The following is a 20,472-nucleotide window of genomic DNA, read 5'->3' as shown; positions in this document are numbered from 1 at the left end:
CTAACAGCGTGCTCCCCGGGAACGCGATTCGAGGCGGGATCCGCCCCTGGGCACGGCGCCCTGCCCATCCCGGCCCTTCCCTGACTGCCTTCTCCCGCTGCGCTCCCAAAGCTGCCCTTCCTTCCAGTGTGGGATTGCTGCTCTGCCACCCCCTTCCCGGAACCTTCCCGGAACCTTCCCTTCCCGGAACCTTCCCAAAACCTTCCCGGAACCTTCCCTTCCCGGAACCTTCCCGGAACCTTCCCTTCCCGGAACCTTCCCTTCCCGGAACCTTCCCTTCCCGGAACCTTCCTGGAACCTTCCCTTTCCTTCCCGGAACCTTCCCTTCCCGGAACCTTCCCTTCCCGGAACCTTCCCGAAACCTTCCCTTCCCGGAACCTTCCCTTCCCGGAACCTTCCCGGAACCTTCCCTTCCCGGAACCTTCCCTTCCCGGAACCTTCCCTTCCCGGAACCTTCCCGAAACCTTCCCTTTCCGGAACCTTCCTGGAACCTTCCCTTTCCTTCCCGAAACCTTCCCTTCCTGAAACCTTCCCTTCCCTTCCAGCTCCCCCGCACTCACCCCTACATCTCTTTTCTCAAAGGCTGAGGACAGCCCCTCTGTCCCGTTGGGAACAGGACCAGAATCCGATTTTCCTGTTGGATCTGTGCCCTGTCCCAGCCGTGCAGAGGGACCAGGGGCTGGGGTGCCGGTGCCAGTGCCAGTGCCAGCACTGCTGCTCAGTGGCTGTGTGGCCCACAGATCCCACAGTGCCACTCTGGCATCAGGGAAGGTGCCAAACCCTGCAGGAAAGCTCCTGCCAAGCGCCGGGAGCCAGGCCCAGGGAAGTTCTGGAGTCACGTAAATATTTTTGTTCCCCGGTTAAACACAGCCACTCTCTCCTTCCTCAGCACGGCGATAAAAGCACATTTCAATAAACAGGCCTTCAAAGGGATGTTTGCACTTGGCTCCTCTTCCAGCCCTTTTCATTCACTGGAACAGCTCCTGGCTCTGGGAACTGCAGGTGACCCCCCAGCTCCCTCAGCTCCCTCTGGAAACTCAGCACCTTCTCCCAAATCCTCCCATTCCCAGACACGTTCTGATTTAAACTACAAAATAACCAGTGATAAAAAAAGGAGATATTGTCTGTCATTCCTTGCTCCATGGGTTTTTTGATCCATGTTGCTCCAGCCCTAGGAGTCCCTAGACCCAAATCCTGGCATGGATCCCTGTCACCCTGATTTTTTAGGACTTTCTAAGCCTTCTGATGTTTATATTCTTGTAACAAAATTTCTCACACCCTTTCTGTAAATAATTTATTGGTTTGCATTCTTTTATAGAAGAAATATGATGGACTGTTGGTTTGCCCAGTGTCACTGGAGAGGTGGCACTGTCACCCTCCAATCCACTGTCACTTTTGGAAATCTATAAATGTTGGAGTCAGAAATTAAACTTCCCTTTTTACCTTGAGAACAGCAGTGCGTGCACATCGTGTTATTTTGTGTCCTAAAGTGACAGATCCCTGTCAGGGATCCCCTGCGGAGAGGATGAAACTCCAGGAGCAAACTGGTTATTTGACGATAATAATTGGGTTTTCACTAAGGGGTCACTCCCAAACTGCTGCAGATTTCTGAAAATTGATTTATTTCCAGCCAGCAGCTGCCAAATCATTCCCAAATAAATTCCAGCCCCACGGAAGTTTCCCAGCCCCATTTGGGATCCCGTGGATCTGGGGACCCTGATCTGCCCCAGGAGAGCTGGGGAAGTGCTGGATTTGAGGCATTTTGCACCTCACTGTGTGGTAGGCATTGGGAAACCTTCCCAATAAACATCCTGCAGTGCTGAGGAGGTTTGGAATTAAACCCCAAACCACTTTAATAAATCCAATGGGATTATTTCAATTAAAAAGAAGTGATTACAACAGCCCTTATTTTCTTATTAAGGCATTTAAGCAGCCCCTATTAAAAGATTAGAAGATATTGAGCCTTTGTAGGGCTCTCAAAAACATTGTTTGGAATATCCCTGGTTAAAATTATTGCTGTTTAAATACTTCTGCCTTAAAAATACCTTATTAAATTTGGACATCTTTGTCCAAATTTGGGACAGAGCTTTGAGAAGGCCTGAGACCTCCTTAGGGATCACCCATGGCCATGGAAAACCCACCTGGGTTTGTAGAAATGTTTTTATTCCCCTGAACCAGAAGAAAAACCCCTTCAATATTCCCTGATCTGCTCATTCTTGTGTTCGCCAGCAGCCCAGCCCGGGGCCAGGAGCTGCCAAGGGCAAATGATTCCCATTTCCATAGATGAGGAGATGAATCACTCCCGGTATTTTTAGCAGGTCATTAAGGGCTGGCAGGGATATTTGCAAACTGCCTTGCGAGGGTTTGCACTGGTGAGAGCACAACCTCGGAGAGCAAACATCAGCTGGCAGTCAGAGCAGAGGGAGTGGGAGGGCTGGGAACTGCATCTCCAGTCTGGCACTGACAGGGAGGGATGGCACAAATGGGGTTTGTGGGAGCCTGGGCCCCACTCCACTGAAACAGGGGTAGGATTTGTCCCACCCCATGGAGAATGTGGGAACCCCAGGCAAGGACATTCACACGCCCTGGGGAGGGATGCTGCAGGCACTGGGGCAGCTGGGCCCGTGGCCTTGGATGGAAAGGGAGTTTTCCTGCTGGTCTGGGAGCAGGGCAGTTCCGTGGGGGCTCAGAGGGGCATCAGGGCACTCACAGGAGTCATGGAATGGGTTGGGAGGGACCTGAAATCCCACCCAGTGCCACCCTGCCATGGCAGGGACACCTCCCACTGTCCCAGGCTGCTCCAGCCCCAGTGTCCAGCCTGGCCTTGGGCACTGCCAGGGATCCAGGGCCTGCCCACCCTCCCAGCCATGAATTCCTTCCCAAAACCCCCCACCTCAATCTCTCCTCTTTCGTTCAAAACCATCCCCTCGTGTCCATCACCACCTGCCCATGCAGAATTCACTCTCCTGGCACAGGGGAAGAGCTGTTCACCCTTCAGTGCAGCAGAGCTTCCCAAAATGGGCATTTAATAACGATACTCTTCATATTAATATTCATATTTAACAGCTCCTTCTCCTTGTCTGCGCTGTTGGGGTAGGATGAGCACCGCTCAGGGGAAATCCAGGGAATAAATAAACCCAGCTGGAAGGATCCCAGGGAGCCTCTGGCAGCGGGAGGGCAGCTCACACACCCGAGAGCCCAGCTCTGCCACGGCCCAGGCTGACAGGGCTGCACATTCCTTCCCAAATGCGGAGGGACTGCCTGGGAACGGGATAGCGAGGAGGGCTGTGCCAGGGCCACCATCCCTCAGCTGTCCCCTGGAAAACCCAATTAATCCAAGGCATCAGCAGCCCGACAGCTGTCAGGGGTGGAGCTGCCATCCTCTGCAGTGCAGGGAGGTGTGGGGCACCACCTGCACTGGGACAGCCCATCCACCCCAGCAGGGCCCAGGGGCCACTGGGGACCTCGGGGATCCTCTCTGCACAAAGTCCCTCACATCTGGGAAGGCTTCTGCACTTCTCCTCGTTTGTGATGCAATGGTGGAGCTGCTCCTGCTGTTGCTGTCCTGAGCCATCATTAGGCAGCACAGCCCATCCATCATCCATCATCACTGTCCATCATCTGTCATTGTCCATCATCCACTGTCCATCATCATCCATCATCATTGTCCATCATCCATCATCATTGTCCATCATCCATTATTGTCCATCATCATCCATCATCATTGCCCATCATCCATCATTGTCCATCATCCACTGTCCATCATCATTGCCCATCATCCATCATTGTCCATCATCCACTGTCCATCATCATCCGTCATCATTGTCCATCATCCGTCATTGTCCATCATCCACTGTCCATCATCATTGCCCATCATCCATCATTGTCCATCATCCATTATTGTCCATCATCATCCATCATCATTGCCCATCATCCATCATTGTCCATCATCCACTGTCCATCATCATTGCCCATCATCCATCATTGTCCATCATCCACTGTCCATCATCATCCGTCATCATTGTCCATCATCCGTCATTGTCCATCATCCACTGTCCATCATCATTGCCCATCATCCATCATTGTCCATCATCCATTATTGTCCATCATCATCCATCATCATTGCCCATCATCCATCATTGTCCATCATTGTTCATCACTGACTGCCCATCATCATCTGTCATCATCATCCATCCTTGTCCATCGTCCACTGCATATCATCATCCATCATCATTGTCCATCATCATCCATCATTATCCATCATTATCCATCATTCACTCATTGTCCATCATCCTCCATCATCATTGTCCACCACTGTCCATCACCATCCATCATCATTGTCCACCACTGTCCATCACCATCCATCACCCCTCAGCAGCCAGAGCCGCCTGCTCGTGCAGAGCCAGGATGAGTGCAATGTCAGCAAGGGGAGGTGTCTCTGCCTGGGCCAGGGGTCACCCGTGCCACCCCCAGGGCCACCGTGGCAGCAGAAGGTGGCCCCGGATCTGGAATCTCTTCAGGAGCCGTTTTTGCTGGAGGGAAAAACCATCAGGAAAACGGGAACAGGCACAGGCTGCACCCAGGGAGTCTCAGCTTGGAGGGAACCCCTGGATCACAGCAGACAGGAAAGCCCTGCCTGGCTGCCCATCCCGAGCTTTCAGCAGCTCCAAGGTGCAGCTGCAAAAGGACCCATGCCCAGGGCTGGGCTCTGGCAGCAGCCCTGGAAGGGTAAATCTGGCTCCAGCTTCATCAGCTCCCTCAGCACTTGTCAAATTAATGGCTCTGGTTGGAGCCTCAGAGGCAGAGAGGCTGTGCAGCAGCCAGGGAAGGGAGCCCAGGGAATTGCAGGAGATGGAGTTAATGTCTTCTCTGAAGGGAAATCGGGTGTCAGAGAGGAACAAGGGGATAAAACACGACTCAGGGAGCCTGAATGCCCGAGAGGGCAGAGCTGGTGCCTCGGTATCCGCCACTGACAGAATCCCCAGGCCTTCATTCCCAGGAAACAGAGCTCATTGCTCACCAGGGAATCCGACAGCTCCATCCACCCACAGAGAATCAGGGAATGGCGGGATCAGCTCTGGGCCTCCCCACATCCCCTCGGAGCCCAGTGCTTCTGTCTGGATTCTTCTTTGAGGAATGGATTTAATGTGGAGTCAATTGAGTGGAACCTTTGTAAATGCAGGCATTTGTTTCTTGGAGTCCCAGGGGAGCTCCCATTAATTATCCTGGGGCCCATGGCCAAGCTGGAAGGGAATTTGTTTCCAAGGGAAAAGGGGCAAGTCACAGACAGATGCAGGGTGGGTTTCAGACACAACAGAAGAAAGGGACTTAAATCAGGGTTTAGGATCAGAAGTGATCAGAGTTTTGCCAGCTGGAACGTCCCTGCACATTTTAGGCCACCCGGCAAGGTGGGACAAGGAGAGGCTGCTCCTGCAGGATGGCAGTGCCTGGCCTGGGCTCGATCCTGCCACCCCCAAACACACCATGGCTCCTCCTGCCAGGTGTCCTGGAGCTCCCCTCCGGCCCAGCACAGAGCCTGGGGCAGCAAAATTCCTTTTGCAGATTCCTCTTTTCTCCTGAGCCAAGGTGGAACTGAGCCCCACAAGCGCTCCGTGGTCCTTCACCTCCTGCTTTGCTCCACCAGGGGCTGGAGGTGCAAGGAGGGCTCTGGTGGCACTGCAGCCCTGGCAGAGAGTGCCTGGAGCTCCTGGGAGGAGCTTCCAGAGAATCCATGCTGCATGCAGGCAGCAGTTCTGGTGTTAGGAACCAAAATGAGCCCAAATCAAGCCTTTGGAAAAGGCAACAGCATGGATGAGAACCTGGAAAAGTAGGAGACCAGCACAGTCCTCCAGGTTCAGACATTTCTGGGAGAAAGGCAGGGAGCAGAGACGGGGGGAGCTGTGGCTGCCCTGGATCCCTGGCAGTGCCCAAGGCCAGGCTGGACACTGGGGCTGGAGCACCCTGGGGCAGTGGGAGGTGTCCCTGCCATGGCAGCGGGGGCACTGGGTGGGATTTAAGGTCCCTTGTTATCCCTCTCACCTCAGGGAAGGGGGGAAGGACAAGGGGAGCTGTCCCCCACCACAGGCAGCACAGAGCCCAGCCCCGAGGGACACAAACCCTGGACCCAAGGAGAGCACAGCACATCCCAAAAGCGACCACAGAAACCCAAGGTCAACAGGACAAGTATCTGGAAAGAAGCAGGAGCAGCTCCACGTGAACTCCTGGGGCACTTCCCTCCTCAGACAAGTGTTTGTTGTGCAATCTCGAATGGTGGCGTCCAGAGACTCTGAATCCAAACTTGCCATTTCCTGATCCAAGATGCTGCAGAAATCAGCTGGGAGCTGGCTGCTCGGATGAAATCCCTCCCCAAAAGCAGCCCGTGGGTTTGCCATGGAGCCTGGGAACAGAGCATGGCTGGAATGGCTCTGGTTCTGCTCTTCCCTGTGAGTCCAAGCGAGAGAATTCCTTTTACGTTCATCTGTCCTCATGGAAGCCTGGAAGAGGAGAAGAGATAAATGATTATAAATGATTAACATTATCTAAATATAATTCCTTCATTCTGAGAGCCTTTGTGACACACTCCCCTGGGAAATACTCTCAGCTGAAATGGAATTCTGCTCCGTTCCTCACAGATCTCCCATTGCTCTTGTGAAACACACGAGGCATTAAATGTCAGCAGTAACAATGTCAATAACGGTGTCCTGGTGAGAACCCAACAGGCAGCTTGGAAATGCAGGCAGACGGGGAAATACTGGGAAAAACCCACCTTAAACATTCCTTCCCAAATCCTGCAGCTGCTCTGGATAAAGATCCATCAAGGTGGGATGTGTGTGAAAAACAGGGTTAGCAAAAGAAAAATGGTTTTTCAGTGGTGTTTAAAGAGTTAGAAATGATGGTTGAAAAATTTCGATTCCTGCCCTGCCCCAGCATTCCAGGAGCCAGCTGGTTGTGGGACACAGGGTGGGATTGCTGGGGTGTCTGTGCAGGGCCAGCAGCCTGACTGGATGATCCCTGTGTGTCCCTCCAACTCTGGATATTCCATGATTCTGTCAGGCTGCCAGGGTGGGAGCCACGGCTCCAACTCCATTTCCCAACATCCTTTAGAAAGACAGGAGATAATCAATATTTTCCTACTGATTAGATGATAAAAGGGAGATGATAAAAGGGAGGAATAAAAATTGCATTGGTCAGTCAGCTACTGCACACAGCAGCAGATAAAATAATTACTGAGCACTCGTGGGGCTCAGGCTCATTCCAGTGATTCATGGGGATGTTGGGAAGCTGTGCTGGGACTGAAGGGCATCTGCAGTTTGTGCCTTGGAGCCCACTCAATCCATAAATATGTGGGATGGGAGCTGTGACTCCTGCCCTGCAGCAGCAGCACCCCAAGTGCCGTGTCCATGGCCATGGCACAGAGAGGAGCAGTGCCCAAGCTCCAGAGTGGCCCTGCACTGGGAATTGTGAGCTCAGCATTCCTGGTGCCCAGCTCCTCTCCTGGTGACACAGAGTGCAGTGACAGAACTTTCCTGTAAATGAATGCTGGAGTTTCTAAGAACTCTTCTGACTAATGTGGCTCAGTCTTGGCTGGAGGACACAAACCCTTCATCAAACACAGTGAGAAATGCCAGAGAACGCTCAAATCCAGGGAATGTGAGGCTGGGAGGGAGCAGGCTGACCCCAGCACTCAGAATGCTGGGGCTGGGAGCCAGGCCCTGCCTTGGGCTTAGCTGGGCTGGATTCAGGGCTTAGTGCTGGTCCTTTGATCCCCAAGGGTAAAGGTATCCTCAGCCAACACGAGGGATTGGGGCCTCAGCATGGAAACCGAATTGCCCTGGAAGTGCAGTGAATCTGAATCCAATCTGCAACAGCAAATCCAAGGAAAAACACATCCTCTGGCTTTCAGAAATATGGAATATGGGAAATACAACCCAGACCTGGGATCAGCCCACAGCAGGGGCACAGGGTGGCTCCAGAGCTGCCATGAAGCAGGAGATACTGAAACATCCCCGAGGATTCTCTCCTGCTCAGAGGGATGGAATCCTGGAATAGCCTGAGCTGGATCCCACAGGGATCACCCAGCCCAAGGCCTGGCCCTGCACACACACCCCAATGCTGCCACCCTGTGCCTGAGCACTGTCCAAGCAGTCCCCGAGCTCTGGCCGGGCTGGGACCTGGGATAAACTCTGGATAATCAGGGCATGAGGAGGTCACTGCACTCTCCCACAAGCTCCCTAAAAGGAGACCAGGTCCTGGCGGGTCCAGGCCCAGAGCCAGCCTCAGGCTGATATCCCACGGGTCAATGAAATCACTGAGCACTTCCCTGCTGGCACGGGTGTCTGTCCTTCCCCAGGGCAATGGGACAAGGAAATCCAGGGCAGCAGGAGGCTGAGGAAGCCCAGCAGCTTTCAGCTTTTCATTCCATGGGAGACGTTCCTGGGACACAAAGCAGCCCCTGCTGCTCCCCACACACCAGGCAGCAGCTCCAGGGCACAGACAGGGCTGGGCTGCCTGGAAAAGCACCTGGATCTGAGGGACTGCCCATGGAGGGGCTGCAGGAGCTGACCTGGTGTAACCAGGAACCCACCTCTGTGGGGACAAGGGAAAAAGGGCACTGCCTTCATGGACACTGGGGAGGGATGGATGGGACCCTGGGCAGGAATTGTTCCTGGCAGGGTGGGCAGCCCTGGAACAGAATTCCCAGAGCAGCTGGGGCTGCCCCTGCATCCCTGGCAGTGCCCAAGGCCAGGCTGGACACTGGGGCTGGAGCAACCTTGGACAGTGGGAGGTGTCCCTGCCATGGCAGGGGTGGCACTGGCTGGGCTCTGAGGCCCATTCCAACCCAGTCTGGGATGCTGTGGGATGAGGAGGGCTGGGTGGGAACACCTTCACTTGGGTTTTGTCAGGATTTAATCCCTCTGTGCTATGAAGGTTATTCTGGCTGTGGCCAGTACAGAATTGTCCTGCCTCAGCTCCATTCCCCTCCTGCCTTCCCACAGGAAAATCCCAACAGCTCCAGGGTCACTCCATCCTCTGATTCTGAACACAAAGAGCACGTGAACAGGGGAATATAAGCAAGGAAAAGAAAAGCAGGTTTTAATTAAAAGAATTCCAATCATTCCCACAGCACATGATTTTTTTCGAATGACAAAGATTCCTCTTTAGAAACTTATTATTTGCCAGGTGTTGGATTTCACTTCAGCTTCAATGTTGCATCAAGAGAAGGAAAGGCAGCAAGAAAAGGAAAAGCTTTTACGCAAATCTCCAACCTAATTAAAATAAATCTGAGGTCAATCAGGTTTTTGAGCTGAGCTGATGGGTGAGAAGAGAAGAGCAGCAAGAGGCAGCAGCCCCTGTGCCCCCAACCCTGCAGGAGCAGGAGGAACACTGAGCTCTGCTGGTAAAGAAAAGGCAAAGCAAGAGGGGATTGGTTTTCCGTGTCCTCGTCCACAGCCATGTCCAGTTCCAAGGTCCTTATTGACCCTCAAGGTTCATGGAAACTGCAGGAAAGAAAGGGAGGGATCAGTGTGCTCTGCCCTTCCATCAACCACACATTCTAATCTCCTTTTCATAAATTAAAGTCACATTTAGCATTTGATTCTCCTGAATCCATGGGGAGCTGTGCCTGAGCAGGGCTGCACACAGGGAAACTTTCCCTCCCCAGCCCAGGGTCCACCAGGGAGGAGCTGAGGCTCAGCCCCTGGGAAAGGCTGGCTGGGGATGATTTTTAGAGAGGAACTCCCCACTCACCGCAGCCTCCAGGGCCTGGTCCAGGTCTGCCAGCAGATCCTCCTCATCCTCCAGCCCCACCGAGAGGCGGATCAAGGTGTCACTGATTCCCACTGCTCTCATTTCCTCCTTAGGCACCCTGGAATGGGTCATGGTGGCCCTGAAAGGACAAAAACCATTTTATCCCAAGAATTTGGGACTTGGATTGGTAAAACCAGCCTGGCTGGTTCCCTGCCAGCACCCCTGAAATGCAGCAGGATCTGACACCTCCTCTGTGCCACCTGTGTGACCCCACAGATGCAGAGAGCCCCTGGCAGCAGCTCCTGGAAATGCTGGGAACGCTGACAAGTCAGGGAATTGCATCTCCAGCTCCTATGTGCAGGACACAAATGATTGACAAGAAGTGAATATTTAAAAATCTGGACGTGACAAAGGAGAAACTCCTACTGCTCTTCCTTCCAGAGCTGCTCTTTCATTCTACAGAAGCTCTGTGAGCTCAGCACATGGGGAATGTGCAACCTCCAGAATAAAGTCTCCTGGTTTCATTCCTGGTGTCTCAGATCCCTTCTCAAACTGCCCAAAGGACTCTGGAGGGTTTATTCTCTCCAGCTACACAGGACACAGGCAAGAAAGGATTTCCCCATGTGCTGTCACTGGCACCAGCTCCTTTCAGCTGCTGGAGGGGTTCAAGGTTTGCTGTGAAATCAGTAAGTGAAATGATTTAACATTGAAATACAGTCATTCATTTCCATGGACCTTTTCCAAAAGCAAGCTGGCTTGGAGTGAAATGATGCAATTCCATGAAGATGCTGTTTTGAGCAGTTTAAAAGGCCCCAGAGGCCCTGCCAGGGCCCAGAGGCAGCTGGGGGCACACAGTGACCGTGCCCCTCGTGTGAGCAGGGAGCAGGGCATTGCTCCATCCCAGCTGCTCCTCATCCCAGCACTCTGCAGCTGCTGGGATTGCCTTCATGGACACCAACTGTGCCTCAGCCCTCCAAGTGAAATTCCTCAATCTCTGCCCTCCCACAGGATTCCCTCCCTCTGCAATCTCCCCTGGCTCTGTGCTGCACAGCAGTCCCTGAGTTTAGCTAAAGGCAAAACAGCAAAACAGCTCTGGGGGCTGGGAAATTGTGGGAATTTCGTGGTGCTCTGCAGCTTTTTGGGGCTCTGAGGATGGGAGGATGAACTCACGGATGCTCTGCCAGGCTCTCAAAGCCGCCCAGACTTACGCCCACGGTGAACACCTGTGGGAGAAAGGGAAGGAGGTTATGGATTCATGGACAGAGAGCTCACAGAATCAGGGAATATCCTGAGCTGGAGGTGCCCACAGGTATCACTGATCCAGCCCCTGGCCCTGCACAGACACCCCAACAATCCCACCCTGAGCATCCCTGGCAGAGCTGTCCAAACCCTCCTGGAGCTCCGGCAGCCTCGGGGCTGGGACCTCTTCAAGGACATTGAGGCAAATAGAAAGTTTAGGGACCTTTCTTCCCCTCAAGTTTTTCTATAATAACTTTCATATTATAAATTGTATTAGCTGTAATTAGGGAATAAAGGGCACATCTGGCAGGGAAGAGCTAAGATTGAAAACAGACTCATCCTGCCCCTGGATCCCTGGGAGTGTCCCAGGCCAGGCTGGAGGGGGTTGGAGCACCTGGAACAGTGGGAGGTGTTCCTGCACATGGCAGTGGTGGAATGGGAGGAGGTTTGAGGTCCCTTCTCACGCAGAGCAGTCTGGGATTCCATGGAATGACTTTCCTCCCAGCCCAGTGACAAAGTGTTGCTGTCCAAGTCACAAGGCTTGGATAACTGTCCCCCTTCCTCTGGGCCACATCCCTGACATTTCCTGCCAAAGCCAGCCGATCTCCTGGGCCAGGAGTCAATGCTCTACCTCACATCAAAGGATATTTTGTAGGCAAATCCCATTTTCAGTAAACTCATTAGCAGGGGATGACATCAGCTGGCAAGGAGTGTGGCGATGAGAAGCAAGTTCTAATCCACTTATCACTGGCTGTTCTTCCAAGAACAAACCAGCAGAAAGACCAGGGCAAATGCCAAGTAAGCAGGGTTCAGGACACAAACACCTCCTGGGCACAGGCAGAGTGCACAGCTGGCCAAACACCAGCACAGGCTGGGCCAAGGACCCAGCCAAGCATTCCCAGAGCCAGGGGCTCCCTCAGTGCCTTTCCCCCTGAGCGCACTCTGCAATGTTCCAGCAGAGCTGCACCAGCCCCAGCTGCCCAGCCCTGCAGAAAGGCCTTTGCCAGCAGCAGCTCCTGGGCTGAGCTGGACACCCTCACCCTGGGAGCAAACAAACAAACAAACAAACACTCCCAGGGGGATGAGGGGTCCCTTTGTTCCCTCTCATTCACCCCATGGACAAATTATCCCTGATTTATAGTGGGATTTATGGGACACACCCAAAGGACTTGGCAAGAAAAGCTACCGCACCCTGCCCTCAGCAGGGCAGATTCAGGTCCCTCTGAGGGTGATTTTATTGACTTTGTTTTACCTTCAAGTTCATGAGAAAGGCAAAGGCATTTTCTTTTTTCCCTTTGATGTAGAAGCTGACCATCCCAGAAATGCCTGCACACTGCTTCTTCATCACCTCGTACTGAGGGTGGGAAGGCAGCCCTGGAATGGAGAGAGTTGGGAGAATTCCCAGTGAATGCCAGTGCAGAGCTGGGGCAGCTCAGCCTCAGCCAGCCCATCTCTGGGCACCACAGCCCCCCAGTCCCTGCTCACCCACCTGGGTACATGACCTTCTCCACCCTGGGATGGGATTCCAGGAACTTGGCCACAGCCAGGCCGTTGTGGAAGTGCAGCTTCATCCTGATGTGCAGAGTCTTCAGCCCCCGGTTGCAGAGGAAGCAGTCAAAGGGAGAGGGGACAGCTCCCAGGGCTGTGGGAATGGGAACAGAATCCCAGAGAATCACACAGAATCCCAGAGAATTCCACAGCAACACTGGTGTTCTGCATTCAGCACAGCCAAACACATCCTCACCTCCAGCATTGCTGACCTTGGCACAAGTGGGAACACAGCCAAGGCAATCTCCAATCCTCATCTCCCACATGGGGCAGCCAATTAATGAGGCCAATTAACAGGCTCAGGCCTCAAGGATTACATTATTTATTGGGCACAGTGCACCCTCAGTGCAGAGGGCACAACCCTGGACAGGAATTTATTCCTGACAATGAAGAGGCCGGAAAATTGCTGGAATCATGCGAGGCAGGACAATTCTGCATTGGGCACACCCTGATGGGTGAGGGAGCTCCAAACCCCCCAGGCTGCAGGGGGCACCTCAGTGCTTTCAGGATGGGCCCCAGTGCTCTCCTGGAGTGCTCAGGAAGGGGAGATCAACGTCTCTCATTTTATGGGACTGTTCTATTGAGCTTTCCCAGCTCTGTTAATTTACATTCCAGGCTGATTTCCCACTTGTGTGCATGCCCACCCTCCCCAGCAGGAGCTGTGGATGTGAACAGGATTCCTGTCAGGAATTCCCTGTCTGGACTTACAGTACTGCAGGAATTTCAGCTTCTTATAGAGATCATCCCTGTTTACAGAGACCAGGCCCATGAGGACATCACTGTGCCCTGCAAATGACAGGGGACAAGAATGGGATCAGCCCCAGGTGTAAATAAAACCCCTGGGACACCTCCCACCACGCCAGGCTGCTCCAGCCCCAGGGTCCAACCTGGCCTTGGGCACTGCCAGGGATCCAGGGGCCTCCCCACCCTCCCAGCCAGGAATTCCCTCCCAGTCTCCCTCCATCCCTGCCCTAAGCATGTGCTGAACTCTCACACTCACCATTCATGTATTTGCTTGCAGAAGACATACAAATATCAGCCCCCAGGGCCAAAGGACGCTGAAAGGAAAGGAAAATAACATCATCATTCCAGTTTGGGTTCATCCCCAGCCATTCCAAAGGCTCTGAGCTCACACAGGATAAACAAGGGGAGAAACAAACACAAAAACCTGAGCATGACAATAGAACATGTGCTAAAGGCAGCAGTACAGGGAGGCACTCTGAATTCAAGGGAAGCACAAGAAAATGTGATTTAAGAGCACTGCTGCCACTCCCACAGGCTCCAGGGAGAGAAGAGATTGAGCACACCCAACACACAGTGCAGAGCTGGGAAAACAGTTCTGCAGCTGAGCTGGGGCAGGGACACACCATGGCACGGAGCCCACAAAGGGCATTTCCATGGGAAATGAGGGACTCCAGCTGCACAGCAAAAGAGTTGCTTTGCTTTCCAGCTGTTGCAGATCCTGCCCTGGGGGAGCTGGGAGCATGAGCAAAGGAGCTTCCTTTGGCAGCTCTCTGCCCTCAGTCCCAGTGCTCTGCCCAGGAGCCTCCTGAGGGGAGACAAACCAGGAGCTGGATGGGCAAGAGGGGCTGAGCAGTGCCAGATTTTTAATCAATCACTAATTAAGGCACTTTGCACCTGGTATCAGCACATTCTAAAGAGTGAGGGGCATCACTGCTAAAACAGAACAAAGCAGGCAGATTCTAGCCCACAGTGAGAGCAACAATGCTTGGAAGTTCATAATTCTGAAGCATTTGTAAAACTTAAATCTCTTCACTTCATGTCTTCCGGTTATCAGTACAGGAAAGTTCTGGCAGTTGTTATGAAGAAAGTTATAAACTTCTGAGTCATATAATCAGCAAAACAGCGAATAAAGAGGTTAAGTGGATGTCTCCAAGAAAGACTGCACAAAGTTTACTCGATATTAGTTTTTCTTCCACTACCTACTGTTTTTTAACTTTGTGGCTCAGAACAGCCCATGAACAGCACCTACAGGAGAATTGATGTAAAAAGGCCAAAGTGAGGGAACCCTTGGTAACTGCTCTGATTTCCAACAGGAAGAACAGCATTCCATCATTCCTGGAGGACAGACACCCCCTGCCCCCCTCACTGGTGCACCAGCACCTGGGCTGGGGCTGAACCAGAGCAGGTGGTTTTGCAATGCAGAGACCAAAGCTGCAGTTCCCCGGTCATGCTTCCCTTCCCAAAAGGGACCTCCAGTCCCACTGGGGCAGGTGACAGTCCTGTCCTTGTCCCACACACCTGGAAATATGGAGACATGAAGCTGTTGTCCACGGCCACCAGCACGTCCTTGACACCAGAGTTGTGTGCCACCTCTGCGCAGGCTTTGATGTCGATCACCTTCAGCGTGGGGTTCGTGGGGCTCTCGAGCCAAACCAGCTGCACAAACCCAAAACAACTCCAGGTCACAGAGCTCCCAGTGCTGGGCTGAGTCCCAGGGGCTCTGGGTGCCCAGTGCTGGCAGCTCCCCGTGGCTTTGGGCCCTGGGGACGGGCAGCGGCCCTGCCAGAGCCAGGGGAGGCTCCAGCGGCTCCTCCGAGCCCAGGGAGCTTTCCCTGCGGCCGGGCTCGTGCCATCCCAGCTGGAGAAGGGCTCAGCAGCAGGACAGAGCCTTTCCCAGAGCCTTGCCCAGCACAGTTCCCTTCCCCTGGGGCAGGGATCACCCAGCAGTGCCACGGAGTCCCCCGGCTCCGCGCTCGGCGCTCCCTCTGCTCCCCCTCACCTCTGTCCTGTTCCCTCCTCTCTGCAGGGCTCTGCCCTTCTCAGGATGCTGCCCATGAGGGGCACAGGGGGATAGGGTGGGTGCAGCTGTGCCCCAAGCTGCCCCCTCAGCTCAACACAGCCCCAACCCAACAGGAGCAAGGATAAAACAATTTAACGTCCCTTTAAAGTCCACTTCCCTCTCCCCTACCTTGGTCTTGGGATGTTCCTCAATTGTTCTCTTCAGCAGTTTTAGGTCTCTGCAGTCAACATAAACCACTTTCAAATGAAACTCCTCTTCTATTCGGTCAAATAAATTTCTCGTGCCTTAAAAACCCAAAAATCACAAAATGAAAAACGTCTTTAACTTTCATTGCCTGCTCTGCAGCCTCCTGCATCAGTCAGGAGGGCACAGCTTGATGCTGCACACCATCCATGGCACGTTTATATTTTCTTTATTTACAAAGTTTAAAGATTGTTGCAGATTGAGTGATCATGAAATAGTTATAATTTAAATATGGGATCAGAGTGATTTGGGAAGTACTTGAAATCAATGTGGGGTTTATGATCAGGAAATTAAACACAGAAGAACAACCAAGGAGAACACTCCAGCTACTGTTTCCCATCACTACAATCAAAATGATTCCTTCCCGTCTTTGGAGCCTTTCCCAGGGAAGATTAAAAGAATCCAGCAGGTGATCAATGGATGTGCAGCACTCACTACCAGAAACACTGCCTGCATTAAAAATTCATTGGTTGGGTCCTTTTGCCAAGCTGATCCCCAGGGACTCAGTTTTCCATCTGAGCAGGAAGGGATGGGACATGGAGGTGGATTCTGGGAGCTGAAGGGAACATCTGAGTGATGTTTGGGAGGTTCTTTTGTGAGAAACCCTTTCTTTGGAACAAACCAAGGCAGAGGAGGAGCAATGAAATTCAGCCCTGCAGAAAGCAGGCTGAGGCTCCAAGGAGCAGGGGAAAGCTCCCAGGAACTGCAGTGAGCTCACCCTGCTCAGACAGGGACTCTGGCAGAGCTGGGTGCACTCTGCCACTGGGGAGCTGTGAGGAGAGGGATTGATAAAAACAGGCTTCAAAGAACAGCGAGGTCCTACAGGGGAAATTCAGAGTTCCTGAGAGCCACAGACATGTTTGAGCCCCTGCACAAACAAGGCTGAAGCCACTGGGTGCTGTACCCACCTTGATACAACTCGTCCATGCAGATAACTGTGTCCCCTGGGTACAGCAGGAAACAGATGTTCGAAATAGCTGCCATGCCAGAGGAATAAGCCAAGCCTGGAGGAGAAAGGATCACCAGTGTTTGATGTGACACAACAAGTCAGACTTGCCTTGGTGTTCCTTCCTTTGCTTCTGCAAAGAACCTGTTCTGTCACTGCCTCACTGGGAACGTGGAGCCAGTGAAACCAGGGGATGGACGTGGACAGCATGGAACCAGGATGGACACTGGGATACACTGGGAATAGACTGGGACATACTGGGAACGGACTGGGGCCAGGGGCTGCCTGCTCCCACTGCTTCCAGTGCTGCTGCACAAGGATGGATCCAGCTCAGCCCAGGCATCAGCCACACTGAGGGAGCAGCAGACAAACCCAGGCATGGAGCTGGACTTTGCTGAAGCTGTTGGGCTTTTCCCCACCTTGGAGCTGCTCCTGCCACAGCCAACAGCCAGAGCCGTGGTGAGGGAATCATGGAATGGTTTGGGATGGAGGGACCCCAAAGCCCACCCAGTGCCACCCCTGCCACGGGCACAGGGACACCTCCCCCTGTCCCAGGCTGCTCCAAGTCCTGTCCAACCCATGAGGCACTCACTGTATTTGGCTCCATCGAGGGTGGACACAACCTTCTCCAGGACATGCCTGTTCGGATTTCCAACCCTAGTGTAACTATACTCCTGCTGTGGGGAAGAGGAAACAAACATCAGAGAGAGCACTGGGAAAGCTTGGGATAAACCGCTCCGGATCGCCGCCCGCAGCGGGAACAGCGAGCCCCGGGCTGGCTCGGGCTGGAAGGGAGCACAGCGGCTCCTCCGGTGCCACCGCCGCTCAGCAGGGCGGTCCCGGAGCACAGGCACGGCATCGCGGCCGGGCGGCTCTGCAATGGCCCCGTGAGCAGCCCCGCTCCCGGCACAGCGAGATGCTCGCGTCTGCCCAGGAGCTGCCACGGGGGGAAACATCCGCGCCGGGAGCTCCCTGCCCTGCCCAGGCCCTGCCGCCTCCCGTTCCTCCGGCCGGGACACGCCGGGGCCGCAGCGGGGCTCGGTGGCCCCGTGCTGGCCACACTCACCTGCTCATCCCCGGGCACTCGCTGCTTGAAGGTGGTGGAGAGCGTGATGGGCGGCACTACGGCCTTGGAATTCCACTGCTCGGGCTCCTGCGCGTAGTGGATGGCATTGGTGGCGAAGTGAGGGAAAGGCTTCAGGAAGCCCAGCGCGTTGCTACCTGCCATGGTCGCAGCTCTGAGGGACCGGCCCTCAGCGCGGCTGAATTTAGCGACCCCGCGGGCTCGGCGGGGCGCGGTTTTCTCGCCTTCTCATTGGCTGCGGCGCCGGCGGGGAGGGGCTCCCGCGCCCTCCCATTGGCTGCCGGCGGGGCGGGGCCCGCCCTGCACAGGCAGCTCCCTCCCGCTGGGGGGCGCCACGCGCTGCGCGCTGAGGGGCCGCTCCCGGGAGCCTTGCCGGCACCCAGGGGCGCCTTTCCCGGGAGCCGTGCCGGGATCCAGGGGCGCCTTTCCCGGGAGCCTTGCCGGGACCCAGGGGCGCCTTTCCCGGGAGCCGTGCCGGGACCCAGGGGCGCCTTTCCCGGGAGCCGTGCCGGGATCCAGGGGCGCCTTTCCCGGGAGCCGTGCCGGAATCCAGGGGCGCCTTTCCCGGGAGCCGTGCCGGGATCCAGGGGCGCCTTTCCCGGGAGGAACCGGGAATAATCTGACCGCACGGCAATGACCCACAGGGGAGCAGCGTGCTGACTGCCCGGCAGCGCTGCCTGCAGTACCTCAGCACCGGGAATAGCCCCAGCGCGGCACGGGTTGGGGGACCGGCTGGAGCGGCTCTGGGGGAAGGATCTGGGGTCCTGAGGGACAACGAGCTGTGCCCGGCCAGCAGTGTCCATTTCGATCCTGAGGGACAACGAGCTGTGCCCGGCCAGCAGTGTCCATTTTGATCCTGAGGGACAACGAGCTGTGCCTGGCCAGCGGTGCCCAGTGGGATCCTGAGGGACAACAAGCTGTCTATGGGCAGCGGTGCCCAGTGGGATCCTGGGGTACCACAATCAATTCCAGCAGGTCAGGGGTGATCCTGCCCCTGTGCCCAGCCCTGGGGACACCTCTGGGTGCTGTGCCCAGCCCTGGGGACCCCTCTGGGTGCTGTGCCCAGCTCTGTCCCTCAGCACAGCAGGGCAAGAGCTCCTGGAGCTGAGCAAGGGCCTGGAGCATCTCGGTGCCCAGGAAAGGCTGAGGGAGCTGGGGCTGCTCAGCCTGGAGAGGAGCCCCAGGGAGAGGGCCCTCAGCCCTGGCTGTCCCTGGCTGTCCCTGGCTGTCCCTGTGGTGTGCAGGGAGGGGCAGACCAGTGCCCAGGCTCTGCTCTGGGGCCCAGCAATGGCACCAGAGGATTTGGACTCAATGGTCTGGGAAGGTTCTCCCAACCTCAGGGATCCTGAGAGGAGCAGGAATTACCTGTGGCACCAAGATGGGTCCTTAGTGGTCATCCAAACATGCGGAGATGAAAAATACTGCAATATTTCCCTTGTTTTATTATATAGAAAAAAATAGAGACGCTGAATCTGTGTGGATTTTACCAGACACTTTTATGGATAAATACACTGCTAAAATATCACCTCTGTACCGTGTCATATTTTATAGGTTATAGCAAACCCTTGTTACCTGAGTGAGGGTCTGGGTGTGCCATGTGGTCAAGGGTGTGGACCTCAGGGAATGAAAAACACAGCCACAGCTTTGGATGGTAGAAATTAATATCTCTGCTGTTTGCTTCTACAACGTGAGATGTAGAAACTGAATTTTGTGTTCACAGTGCAGAAAATTACGTTTTCGTAGTTGGTGTTGCCAGGCTGGTTTACTACAGGAAAATTTGTGATTTTGCAACACATTTAAATGTGTTTTCTGCTGGTTGGGAATGAGATATCCAGAGATCTGTGTGGGGACACGGACAGGGATAAAAATACACTTTTATGATGATTTTCAATGTCCGAATGAAATGTTGATTTTATCCATCATTGCAGCCTCTCTGATAAAAACAAGTCTAGAACTACTCAATACTCTGGTGCTTCCCAATCGTCCCCATAATTTCTCATAGAAGACTACAACACAAAGTACATTCTTTGCCATTTTGACTTTGATATTGTGTTTGACATCAGAGAAACAAATTCTGGACTGGGACATTTGCAGTGACCGAGGAACTCACTCAAATGGGACGTAAGATTTTCCTCATATGGACTCAGAAAATGTTCTCTTAATCCAGGTCCCGTTCTCTGCAATTCCCATAAAATACACCTTTAAGGATTATTGTCAACGTACAAATTGCAGCTTGCTGCTCAGACAAAATCAGCCGCCTTCAGGCCCTTTATCTTACTCAGGAAAATATCTCCCAGAGAAATGAGGGTGTGAGGAGGGTGCGGTGTAACGGAACAGGGTCCGGGCTGTGTTCCAGCCCGCCTCCTGCTTTGGCAGCAGCTGCTGGGGCAGGAGCTGCAGGGCCCCTCTGCTCCAGCTGAGTGGTCACTGCAGGGACAGGGGCTGCTGGCACCGGGCTTCAGCCTCTCCAGAGCAGTGCAGCAGCTCCATGCAGGCACCTCCTTGCTCTGCATAGGCACAGCTTCCACTCCAACAAAACTTGCTTCCAATATTTATAACATAACCGATGAAACTCAAGGGTGAATAATGATAATTCACCTGGAGAATAATCCTTGCCCTGTGACAGAGATTAATTTACCTGCCTTGAACTGAACATGAAAAGCAGTATTTATCAAGGTGATGTTTGATGTGTTTGCAGTTCTGTGGGGACAGAAGGAGAAATCCTGTTGGATGGGCGGGAGAAAATGTGGCACACAATATGAGTGATCAGCAAGTCTGGCACTTTATTGATAGGCATACATATTTATATTGGTGTTAATGGTGCTCATAGATATTGCAATAGCGGGCTCATTATTGGTTAGTTACTTATCAGTCAACTACGCCTACTTCTGCATTCTTGCA

The 20,472-nt window shown here is 53.8% G+C and overlaps 1 protein-coding gene across 1 annotated transcript; it reads right to left on the bottom strand.

Moving 5' to 3' along the window:
• Window positions 1-9,412: 9,412 nt before the first annotated feature.
• Window positions 9,413-20,084, bottom strand: LOC128949638 (cystathionine gamma-lyase-like). The gene is made up of 13 exons (XM_054294541.1): window positions 20,068-20,084; window positions 17,554-17,704; window positions 17,080-17,161; window positions 16,450-16,545; window positions 15,467-15,582; window positions 14,797-14,934; window positions 13,535-13,592; window positions 13,243-13,320; window positions 12,476-12,628; window positions 12,239-12,360; window positions 10,918-10,970; window positions 9,748-9,886; window positions 9,413-9,497 (listed from the first exon to the last, which is right to left on the bottom strand). Exons 1-13 carry the CDS (start codon window positions 20,082-20,084, stop codon window positions 9,489-9,491), a joined length of 1,212 nt encoding a protein of 403 aa, XP_054150516.1. The 3' UTR covers window positions 9,413-9,488.
• Window positions 20,085-20,472: the final 388 nt, after the last annotated feature.

This window comes from Melozone crissalis, unplaced genomic scaffold, assembly GCF_028551555.1.
Source record: "Melozone crissalis strain CALT ecotype California unplaced genomic scaffold, PUWL_Pcris_2 ptg000254l_1, whole genome shotgun sequence".
Classification (NCBI taxonomy): Eukaryota; Metazoa; Chordata; class Aves; order Passeriformes; family Passerellidae; genus Melozone; species Melozone crissalis.
This window is presented reverse-complemented; position numbering and strand designations above follow the sequence as displayed.

Bases quoted from the DNA above. Each gene is read 5' to 3' on its own strand.
- LOC128949638 (XM_054294541.1), bottom strand. The intron at 17,162-17,553 runs GTGAGTGTGGCC...TCCCCACAGCAG, and splicing joins GAGTGCCCGGGGATGAGCAG to GAGTATAGTTACACTAGGGT. The intron at 15,583-16,449 runs GTGGGTACAGCA...TGGGTTTTTAAG, and splicing joins CATGGACGAGTTGTATCAAG to GCACGAGAAATTTATTTGAC.